Source organism: Nasonia vitripennis, chromosome 1 (genome assembly GCF_009193385.2).
Source record: "Nasonia vitripennis strain AsymCx chromosome 1, Nvit_psr_1.1, whole genome shotgun sequence".
Taxonomy (NCBI): domain Eukaryota; kingdom Metazoa; phylum Arthropoda; class Insecta; order Hymenoptera; family Pteromalidae; genus Nasonia; species Nasonia vitripennis.
Window position 1 is genome coordinate 15,377,397 of NC_045757.1, and position 12,202 is coordinate 15,389,598.

Sequence of the window (12,202 nt, forward strand, 5' to 3'; positions counted from 1 at the left end):
AAAGGGGTGGGTGTGTCGCGAACAAAGGAGCACCGCGATGCAGCGTTATTAGGCGCGCGTGTCACTGCTCGCGAGGAGAAACATTTGAGAATTATATACGGCTCAAAATCTTTGTGCAGCGAAGGTTGAGACTCTCGTAATGCTGCTTAATGATACGCGCAGCCATTTGTATCAATTAGTTCCTCGCGATGCGCTCGCGCAAGGCTCCTCTGATTTTTATTTATGGTTCTTCGTGCGCTTCCTACATGCGTACCTATAATCTATGGCAATAAGGCAACTCCGTTTTCGGCGGCAGATTCAAATCCTCCGCAAAATATAGCAAACGCGGCACAATAACGGTTCGCCACCGCGCGCGAGCATAGCTCAAATTTCCGATAAATCTCGCGCGCGCTCCCATATACGCCTGCCGTTCTGCACGCGTATAAAATACATTGAGTTTAATCATTTCCTTAATTACCGCATTCTCTGATCTCGCTCAGCCGCTCAGATGGCCGACCTCCGACCCTCCGAAGGCCGCTCGATCGATCGTCGATCAATCAAAACATAGCTCCTTCAACAGGGCGAATAAAAAACTCTGCACCCTCTATAAATTCCTATCGGCTCATCAACTCGCACAATAACGCATACCTGTATAGCTCGGCATATCGGACTCTCTCGGGCGGAGGCTGCAGCGCGGTACACTCTGCGCGGAGTACCGTTAGCTCTCTCTCTCTCTCTCTCTCTCTCTCTCTCTCGCTTGCAGAGTCCAGTGCGCGCACTTACACACGTGCAGATAGCCGCGCGCGGCCTTTAAGGTTCTTTCTTCTGCAGTTCGCTTCCGCGGCGAAGATGCGCGACCCAGGAGGAGAGCGCGCGCGCGCGAGAGAGAGAGAGAGAGAGAGAGAGAGAGAGAGAAAGAGCGTATTATATGCCAGGGCATGGCCGGGGATAGCAGAGAGGAAGAGCAGCGCCCGGAGCGGAGAGAAGTATGTAATGTACGGTTAAGCCCAGATTAGTTGCGAGAGAGAGAAAGAGCTGGAATTGAAAGAGCCCGCTGTGTATCGGGACGCATAGAATGAGGAGTATCGGAAAAATGCCACTCTCGGAAATTGTATTACGATGCTGCTCTGTGTGTATGCGCGGAATCACGTTTACGCCGAGATCCGAAATTGAAAATTTCAAACTCAGCGCGGCTTTTACACGTTGTTGTGTATACGCATGCGATAGTAGGCGGTTTACAGGACGAAAACGTCGGCAGCGCACGTCTTAAACACACACACACACACACACACACACATACTCGTATACGCGATTTGCCGTCAGGCGTGAGCCGCATGTGGATGTAGACGCAACGTCTATCGGCGCTCGTTTTACACGAGAGAGAGAGAGAGAGAGAGCGAAGAATTCGGCGATTCTTCCAGCTCGATTATTCTTCTGTTTGATTGCTTCTGGGAATCGAGGAGAATTTTGGCGACACTCTCTTGTAATAGATTACACGCTGAATCGCTAATGCCGATGTGTACATATTATACGCGTAAATGCTCGTCGTCGCGGAGGAAAAAAGTTCGCGCAAGACTGGTTTTTCTCTCTCGCCTCGGCAGCTGCGATTTCGAGAGCAATTTCAGACTGACCATTTTCGGAGGACTGGTACCGCTTGGCGCGGAGCTTCCAACACAAGCTTCTAATACGGGCGTGCAATTACCGAACGATTAACAATTAGACTTACCTGGAAAGCTCTCGCTTTCCAATGCACATCGCTAGAAAACTCCAATAAAGCTTCGCGCGAGTGAGTTCTCAGCTTTTCCCCCAAGCACATGCAGAGAGGAGAAAGACAGTGCACGCGTTCGAAAGTTCGCGGCTCATCGGGTATGGGGCTCACGGGCTCGCTTCACAGTTATTACACGCGGGTAAAGCACTGCTGACTCTCGAGTGTGTGTAATGCCGTAGCTGTATAAAAGCTGTGCGCGCGCGCGCGTGTGTAGCTCTTCGCATTGGGAGTCCGATCTCACGCGGACGAGCTGCTGATGCTACTGTCGTCCTCGTCGTTCTAGCAGACGTTGCGCTCAAGCATATAGACTTTGCAAATAATTGTCTCGCTGTAAAAAATTACGCAACGATTATTCCATTATTTCCAACCAATCTGCATGCGGTATTCAGACTTTGCGATCTGAGAGCCGATATACAAAGCAGCCCATCGCGCACCGACATCTCTCTCTCTCTCTCTCTCTCTCTCTCTCTCTCTCTCTCTCTCTCTCTCTCTCTTTCCTGAGTCTCATACGTTCACGTACGCAATACACACGTGTACAGCGCCGACGTCCATCCATCCATCGCATAATACATGCGCGCATCGCTGGTGTAGCGCAACGTGTCCTACGAGCTAAACGACCTGAAAGAGCCGTAGCGCGATTGAGAGACAGAGAGATAGAGAGAGAAAGAAAAACGACGAGGCAATCGCGCACGACAATTGGACCGCGCCGCGAGCAATTTCCTGTCCGAGCGTATAGCCTCATTATATACCGCCACCGCTGACGACGACGCATTGTGTGCGTATGCGCGTGTGTAGCCGCCGACTTGCTCGTATTTTGCGCTGTGTGCGTACTAGCGCGGCTATTAAAAAGAGAGAGAGAGAGAGAGAGAGAGAGAGAGAGAGAGAGAGAGAAAATGAAAACCAGAAGAGAAAAAAGGGTCAGAGCCGTCGATTGTGCTTTGCGAAGCTACTTGCGCAGTGACACGAGGAGCTCTGAAAGAGGGAGAGAGAGAGAGAGAAGGTTAGAGGTGTTTGTGCGTCTCAATGAGAATTGCGGCAGCGCGACGTTTGCGACCCTTTGTTTTCAAGCAGAGTGTTTCGCCCGTATATTTATGCACACACGCTTTGGAAACTCCGAACGCGCGGACTCGCTTCTATCTCACTCTACGCGCGAAAAGAGAAAAATCATCCTTTTCGAAAATTACCCGCGGACGAGAGAGCCCCGTCGGCGGCTGTAAAGTTTTATTATCAATTTTCAAGTGAATTACGAACTCGGCTTAATGGCCGCGCACACAAGCGCATAGAGAGAGAGAGAGAGAGAGAGAGAGAGTACTGTACATACGCGCAGCGCAATTTATGATTTCTTCATTATCACCGTACTCTGTTTCGCTAAACGACCTCGTAATTTTTTTCCCCGTGCGTTGTTAACACCTTCCGCGTTTAACAACGCCGGAAAATCCATAAAATTATATCTGCGCCTCGCATGCGCGAGCGCGACGATAATTTCCCATACGGCAGACTTCATTGTCCGCGCGAAGTGTATAAGAGAGAGAGAGAGAGAGAGAGAGAGAGAGAGAGAAAGGGGCTGTGTATACATAACACAAGTATAGCATAAATTAACGAGCTGTCCCCTCCGATCGTTATGCACACACGGGCGCGCGAGGTCAAAGGGTAAAGCGCTCTCGTATCGCCTTACGAGAAAGGAATCCCGCGAGCGACGTTACAATTTTTCCTCCCGCACTCGATCGCGCGCACGTGCATTACGAGCAGCGTATTCATGGGAATAGCTCAATGCGTGTTGCGTTTTAACTCGTCGTACATACGCGTATGTATGTGTGTATACGTAATGAGCGCGTGCTCGCGAGTGCATGTAATCGATGTGCCGACTTTCATGCTCCGCGACGCGCGTCATATCTCCTTCCTGTCGCGCGGACCCTTTTGAGCTGCGGGTAAACATAGTAGTAGTAGTATGTGTATAATAAGTGTAATGCATGGGACCGGACGAAATCTCATAACCGGCCAATTCACACCGGCGGCGTCATGCTTGGCCAGAGTCGTTGTTTGGAGGACTTAATTCGTCGGCGACTTTTGGGGTAAAGCGAGACGCGTGTGCGGGGGCGATTAAATTCGCTGCGTATTCGATCGACGCTGTTCTGTTTGCTGTGCGCGGGAGGATGTGTGGGAATATTTTATCGGTTGGCGCGATAAGCATCTGTATTTGTTATACACGTACAAGCATATTGGCTCTGCTCTAATTCAGTAGCTAAAGACTAAAAATTTCAATCTATGATCTCTACGATCACGGCCACTTGACCAATGTGATAATCACTTTTTTAACCCCACCAGCCTAGCTTGCAATAAATCACGAGTGAATGACGCATCGATGCCAACAAAAAACCTGCGCACTAGTTACAATTATACACAAGCGCGGGCCTAATTATTCCCGGCATACCAAAGGATACCGGAAGTCGAGAGACACACAAGAATACACGTCCCCCCGGAATATCACGGCACTAGCTCTCGCCGCGGTAAACTCGACCAATTTCCTCGCTGCAAGCACCGAAAATTTTTACCTGCTCGCACATGCGTGCATTCCTCCGGCACATCCTCAACCCCCTTACATACCTATACCTATATACACGTAACACACGCGCGCAACAGTGTATATCCCGGCGCTTCCTTTAAAAAGGGCAACAATAACTCTTGCCTCGTCCTCCAGCCGAGCTCTCTCTCTCTCTCTCTCTCTCTCTCTCTCCCTCTCTCTCGGCATTTAACGCTCATGCCTCTCCGGTTGTCTATTTAGCGTGTGCAGCGACGAGGAGGAAGAGGAAGTGCCTGATGGGCCGCGGCAGAGTTTTGTAACTAATTTCGAGAGTAAATTGTCCGTAACATTGGCTTCTCTCTCTCTCGCTCTCACTCGCGAGGACGACTCTGTGTATGTGTGCAAGCGCGCGAGAGGGATAGACGGATGGCTTTTCCCCGCGAGAGAGAGAGAGAGAGAGAGAGAGAGAGAGAGAGAGAGAGCTCGATTATGTGCCAACAACACGACACGTAGGCGCGCGACTTTATTTATCCTTTCCCAGCGCGCGGCGATCGTCGTTCGTTTTCTTATTATATGGCGAGAACGGCACGCGGTGTGTGTATACAGCGTGGAGACAATGTGTATAGCGAGATGCTAATGTCGCCAGAGGTTTTTCTTTGTTTTCAGACTCGACGCGAGAGGTATTTTAAGCATTTTCGACGAGGGCGATTTCGACTGCGTGGGATGGGCGGGCTAATGAAAGTCGTTCTTCAGCTTGCGGAAAAGCTCTCGGCGGCTTGTGTGTGTTCAGTGCTCACTCGGACGCTACGCTGTGCGCGGACGGCAGTAATCACTTAATTGCCAACGATTTTTCCCCCGGTTCATAAGCGGACGTACGTACACTATGATATACGCAGCATTAATTTTTATATCGTGTATGGGAGCTTCTGTCATCATTAATCAGACATCAGCCGCAGAAGAGTCCTATCAATGAAACCGCGCGCAAGAGGGAATGAATGAACGTTAACGTGCGTACATTTTCTGAAAGCTACTCATCCGCTAGAGCGATTATCGCCGATATGCACTCTCGTCTATTGGAAAGAGACAACTGGTCGGTGCACACACACAGGTGAAACGTTAGACACGTGAGAGAATGAAAAAGCAACGCACACGCGCACTCATTCCCCGTCGCATTTACACACTGCAGCTCCGTCATAAGCCTTCATTATGCACATCCCGCGTCTCGATGTGTATATTTTTTCGAATTTCATATGCGGAAAAAATCGCCGCAGCCGTATACTCGTAATGTATTGATTTGGATCAAGTATACGCCGTCGTAGTATACACTCGTAATAAGCGGATTACGATAGTAAACATCCTCGCTTATATATATATATATTTTTTTTTTTTCCATTCGCCCATTTCGAGATCGATCAAGCCGCGACGAGCACGTCTGCGCATTTTTGTCCGCCGCGGCGACATCCGCTACACCAAATACGTGACCGGCCCTCAAATCAAACAACAAAGCGAAGCACAGAGACGATCTCCGCGCGTGTGTGCGTGTATACCTACACGGCCCGTCTCTCAGCGAATGCGAAAAGCACTCAAGTTCACCAGAGGGAGAGAGAGAGAGAGAGAGAGAGAGAGAGTTGCGTGTGCCGCCGCCGCGAGTAAAACTCTCCGCCCACGTATACCAGCCGCGTCTACTCGATTCGCGCGACGTGACTCACTGCTGCTGCTGCGCGAGGCTGTGTATACCTCCTCGATGACCGAGTCTCTCTTGAGGCGATCGTATTTTCTCTGAGACAGTTTTATCAGAGGTTCATCTTGGTTTTTGGCCGATACGCCGTTCGGCCGTCTCTGCAGGGACGAGGTTTGGCTGCGGGAATCGAGGAAAACTGCGCAGAGGACTAATAGGCGGGGGATACCGATTTGCATGAGCGTATGGGAACGCGAAGGTTTCAGCAAATGTCATCCATTGCGTAAGGTGTATACGTTATAGGTATGCGACGTGTATAGGAACGGGACGAGAGCTATAAAGAAGAAATACGCGCGTTTGTCGTCTATTTTCGTTCCGATAATCCGCTGATGAAGCAATGGCTTATGGTTTTTGCGTATACATTATATGGCACGATAATGGTGTGTACTGTATACATGTATAGACGTGATTGTTTTACAATGCGGCCGAGAGTATTCGAAGATTGGACGAAAGGAAAGTCGGCTAATATTGTACTATACGCCGACATAGTCGGTATACTGTAAATTAAATTACAACATATTATAATCCCTTATCTCGAGAGCGCCGAATTAAAAGCTCTCAGCACTTATCAAAGCGTAATAAATCCAGCTTATTCCGATAACTTTAACTCACACACTATCGCGTCGAGAGAGAGAGAGAGCGCGACACAATGGAAAAATCTCACAATCACGGGCAATTTCAAATATTCAAGCGATTCAAAATCTCCCCGACTTTCGTGTGGCGTGTATTACAATGCGAGCGTATAATTTACGAACGAACAATGTTGCATCTCGATTCGAAATACTCGAGCGGCGGAGAAGTCCTGATGGCGCGTGCAGGAGAGGCAGCAGCGCGTATAGAGTGTGTATATAGACGGGACCTCGCCTTATCGTCCGTTGAACTCACCCGCGGGATTTCACGCCGAGGAATCCGCGCTGTATAGAGAGCCCGAGTTCCTCCGGTGTGTTTTGATTCCTCCGAGCCGGTTTTTCGTTATTGTTCAAACATCGATGGCCGTTTAAGCCTGACGTACTATACAAGATCGTATATACTATATATATAACCATCGACAACGGTACAAGAAAAAATCGAAAGCATCCCCTAATAAAACCATCAATTCCGAGCATAACGACTCATCAAACAAATAAAAGCTCGGGCGTATTTACACATCCCCATAAACGTCGGCGCGCGAAGAAGCCCTTATAAGGCGGGCCCGTATTACGAGTGGAATTATAAAGTTAAGCCGTAAAGTCGCACAAGCCGCTCTCCCTGGATGTTACCTCGAAAGGAACTCGTAGCGCGCAGAAGTCACGCATCCCTTCCCCCCACTCCATACACTCTCGCGTATAATGGGAGCAGCTATCACGCCGATAATTTATTCCTCATATAATAGACTCCCTCGTCCCCCGTCATAATTAAGCGTCGCTCTCGCGTTTAATCGCAGTCCGTAGATCTTTATACGCTGCGGAGCGAGCCGCGCGCGCTTACGCGGTCATTATAAAAGAGAGCTTAACCCTGGGCCATTGTTGACCGAGCATATAGCGCCCTCTGTCTATGTGTGCGTACGAGTCCCTGTGCTATATATGCGCTTGTGTGTGTGTGTGTGTGTGTTTAAGAGAATGAGCTGAACCGTGGAAACGATTCGTCGTCGTCCGACATTACTATATTCCGGATACCGATAATCGCGAGCTTCCGGACGCCGCCGACGAGCTTGTGTACATGATGTCCTTTCTCGTATAGCGTTACGCGCGTTAAAGGTTTATGCGCGCGGCTCTCTTGTGTCACACACACGCACAGAAGAGCTATCCTCGTCGAGGCTTAAAAAAAACAGGGCGATTTACGCGTGCGCGAGTGTACTAATGGCCGATTAATGAGCTTCGGAAATGAATTTCACGCTGGTATAACCGCGCGCGTTATAATCCCGACGACCGATATAGCCATTGTGAACGAAGAGGCTTTTATTGCATGGGATGTATAAATTTCCGAGCAGCGCCGTGGCTTTTATATAATTTAACGCCGCCGAGATCCGAGCTTTTTCACGCTGCGTAAGTACATACGCTATACTCGTGCGCAGTCGAGCGAACGATTTTGGAATCGTTTTTCTGGGTATACGTTTTTTTTTACGACAACAACAACGATCGGCTGTTGTTGTTGTTAATTGCTTCATTGTGAAAAGTTACGACGACTCGGTTTTTCCGATCCGAATTCGAAAATGTACTACACGATGAATACGCGCGAAGAAAAAAGTTTAGCGCCGAGAAGCCGCATACACGCTTCACTGCAGGGAGGTTATATATAAGGTGATATTCGATGAGAGATCATAAATATTCAGAAAGCGAGCGGGTTCTGCAAACTCGAGTTTCGAGTCGTAAATACTTATAGATAAAATTCTACAACAACGATTTCGTTATCGGCGTAACGCGGGTAGTGCGCGCACAGCAGCAGTAGCCTCCTGTGTTTTATGGAAATTGCGCAACACGTGCGCGCTATACCGGTCCAAATCACGCATTCTGCGCAGTCTGTCTGCGTTGTGTGTATATAATGCCGCGAATGATTCGGATTTTGTTTACTCGTGGTCGGGTGTAAAATTTTTATGTTACTTGCGCCGCATATTTCGAAGTCGAGATAACTACAATGTGTGTATTATAGTATGCGGGTTTTTTTAAAGTCGAAAACAAACATCGCGTTCGATGATATTCGCATCGCGCAGAGGAATCTTTTAATTATACCCACGCGTGTGAGTTCCCTCTGGTATAATCTGCCGTCGTCATATTTTTTTTCCAAGCACATCAGAGAGAGAGAGAGAGAGAGAGAGAGAGAGAGAGACAAGCTTTTTCCTCGCAACACACTAATATGCACGTTCATTAAACACATCTCGAAACACATTATAATTTTTGCACGAATACCGTGTAATGCCGAAGAAGTAGCTTCGTTTCCAGCGTCGCGTCGCTTTTCTCGCCGCGTGTGTGCAGTGTATTTAACACAAAATAACTTTTCGCGCACAGTGATTAGATAAATCTAGAAGGCCGTGGAAAACGCGCACTGCTATATACGTAGGATATGCGATGATGATTTATATATTTATATTTATATAAATCACGTTCGAAAGTCCGGGGGTAATAGTTGGGCTTAAACCTCGTGACAAAAATGTACGCGCGCGCATTTTAATGAGGATTATATCGCTAAGTAGAAGATCGTGTATACACACGCGCCGACTTTAAATATGCCGAGTACTTCGTGCAGAATGCAGCCTTATACTCTTTTACCGCGATGATGCGAGAAAAACTTTGGAGAATTTATTGAAAATTATACGCACGTTTACCGTTTGAAGTGCAGCCTCGCGCGCCTTTCAAATTTCCCGCGCGAAATTCTTCCGATCGACGTACTTTGTTATATTCTACACGTTCGAAAAAGAAGAGTCGTATATTAACGATTAGTCGAAGGCTGCTCTATACGCCGGTGTCCTCTGCTCTCCTATTGTTTTCCGAGAAAAGCGGAGCAGTATAGAGAGCGCCCATATTCAGCGCAGGGATGTTAATTTTTCTAATTAGATGATTTCACCGGCGCGGATGACAAAGCCCGTGGCATCTCTCTCGCTTATATACTCTCGAGCGATTGACATCAGACGTGTGCTCTCGCTATTTATAAGTGTACGTCGGGCGCGCATATTATACATACGCGCGTGCACGTAGATACATGGCGCATATGCAAATGCGAGAGATATGTGAGGCCATAGGCCTTGAGGGAGCGAGAAAATGAGTGCTATTGGAAAGCGATCGGATCATGAGCTGTCCCTTGTGATCCGCGCGCGTGTGAGCTTGTAGGTGGAATGCGTCGGGATGATTGGTTCTGCGGCCTTTCGAAACAGCCGCGCATTGATACGAGCTGTTTCTGGGCTATCTTTATACGGAGATGCGCGCGCCGGTGTGTGCTTGCTACAGAGAAACTGTATAGAATGCAAAAATTATAATACTCGTCGCAATGGTAAAACACGAAAAGTTGACGTGTATCTATACAATAACTAATTGCGCGTGCGTTTACGCTGAGAAAAGAACAGCGATGGAAATTAAAAAATTATAATACGCGTTACACATGTCACTCGCGCGGACAGTTAATCCGCGGCGACGGCGTTTATCTTTACGTCGAGTAATAAAATTTTTTAATTAAAGAACGCAGGTAGTAAAGCAAGATAATTGTTTGGCGAACGGAGAGCGCGCGCGCGCGTAGACTTTGTTTTCACAAAAGGAATGCCTCTCGACCTCTAAGAGTCGCGTTCTGCAGTTTCACCGCAATGCCTAAGCGACTGAAAATCTGCGTGGAAGTGTATATAGACGTGAACGCGTGTCTTGTCTTGTCCGCGCATAGAGAAAAGACAAAGTAAAAGGCGTAGGTACTCGCGGCAAAAAAGCTGGAGTCCTGTGCGGCGGCGTTTTTCGAGGGAGGAAATGCGTAGACGAGATTGTTATCGTGTAAACTGAAACAGTGAAAAATTGGAGTGTGCGCTACTTTGACAATTTATAAGGCATGATTTTCGAAGTAAACGAGTCGCTGGTACTCGAACAGGCCTTTGTTTACAAGGGAAAGAGTATATTTTCGCTTGAACGTTAATTAAACACGTTTTGACTTGTAGTTTTGGAAAAAATATTATTTTCAGTCAGAGGTAGGGGGTCAAAGTAACTAATAACTAATAACTTTCGCAAGCATTCCTTTATCTTCGCTCAACAATGTTTCAGCCCGCTGTATAACATATAAGCGAAGAGAGGCGATAAGAAAGATCCAGCGAAAGCTCACTCACCTGCATCTGAAGCCAGGAGTAGTCGACGTAGGCCGGGGCGACGGTGTGCACCGTCGCCGTGGGCTGTCCCTGCCACGAGAGCTGCACATCCTGCAGCCCGGCAGCTCCGCCCGCAGCACTGGCACTGAGCAGTCCCGTGAGTCCAGCGATCACCCCGTTACCGTTCGCACTAGCCTCGTTCAGGCCGTTCGGCGTGAGCCTCTCCGGCACGATTTGGTCGGCGTAGGACTGATGAAAGGCCGCTGCCACCGCCGCCGATCCCGCGCCGGCTTGCACTTGCTGTTGCGGCTGCTGGTGCTGCTGCTGGTGCTGCTGCTGGTGCTGCTGCTGCTGTTGCACCAGCACAGCGTCGGCGGCCGACGGCTGGCCAGCGCTGGGCAGACAGCACACGCTCGCCTCCATGCAGCTGCTCGCAGGCAGCAGGACGCTAGAGACGTAGTCGTCCCAGAAGAGGGGATGGCCCTCGTCGGCGATCAGGCTGTCCTCGTAGCAGCTGAGTTGCTGCTCCGGGCTGCTCAGAGGAGTCGGGTTCGAGGCGACGGCGGCGGCGGCGGCGGCGGCGGCGGCGGCTGCGCAGCTGCTGACCTGCTGGGGTTGAGTCGCTCGGCGCAGCATCCAAGCGCCGACCGGGCCGCAGCACCCGGATGCTTCTTCTTCGCCGAACCTTCACCAACGATCGGCTGTCTCTGAGCTTGCGCGGCTGCTCCTTCTCGGCGCTTCCTCGAACTTCGCCGCTGTCGCTGCAAGAGAAGAGGACGATGAGCCAGTGGTTAGAGTCTGCGTCCCGGGCGCCGGCACTCTGGGGCAGCATGATTCCCTCCGCGGCCGCCGTCCATCCCCCCGGCGACCGACGCGATCACTATTTCTTCCTTAGCCTCGGGGCTCGCTTCCTCTCTCGATATATGCGCACTTCGGGGAACAACTGTTGCGAGTATTACTTCAGCGCACCGACAGTCGCCTGCACAAAGTGTCAAGTATGTAACTGCCAGGGATTCCCGGTAGCGGCGCACAACGTCCGCGAGTTCGGCGTAAACGGCAGCAACAGCAGCAGCACCACCACCGGCAGCAGGAACAACAACATCAACACCCGGCGAGGCACCGCGAGAGTCTGGCGATCGGTACTGCGCGCGGCCGACTATTCCCGAGAAAAATACGGGTGGTATAGGTATACTTGTCGGTATAGGTGCAAGAGTCGAGAGAGAGAGAGAGAGAGAGAGAGAGAGAGCGCGCGCGCGCACACGTGTGTGTGTGTCGTCAAGGCAACGGTTCCGCGCTAACTGGCCGACATCGCCGTCGCGGCGGCGGGGGCCTAGCGGCGATCACGCCCCGCCGCCTCCCACCACTCCACACTTTGGCTCTCTGTTGCCCACCTCTGCTCGCTGCTTGCTCTCTATACACACTCGCGAGAGTATATACTGTACT

At 49.9% G+C, this 12,202-nt stretch overlaps 1 protein-coding gene across 6 annotated transcripts in view; it reads right to left on the reverse strand.

Moving 5' to 3' along the window:
- Positions 1 to 12,202, reverse strand: part of LOC100120130 (dendritic arbor reduction protein 1) — a 51,097-nt gene extending 38,895 nt beyond the window's left edge. For 3 of the 6 annotated variants that reach the window (XR_004226666.2, XR_004226665.2, XM_031923191.2), the window contains exon 1: positions 10,781 to 12,202. Coding sequence is in view for 4 of the 6 variants with exons in the window: in XM_031923191.2 (XP_031779051.1) it covers positions 10,781 to 11,395 (615 nt within the window). In the remaining 2 variants the exon portion in view is untranslated. The remainder of the gene's footprint in view (positions 1 to 10,780) is intronic. The other 3 variants (XM_031923186.2, XM_031923184.2, XM_031923180.2) reach the window with 3 other exon arrangements.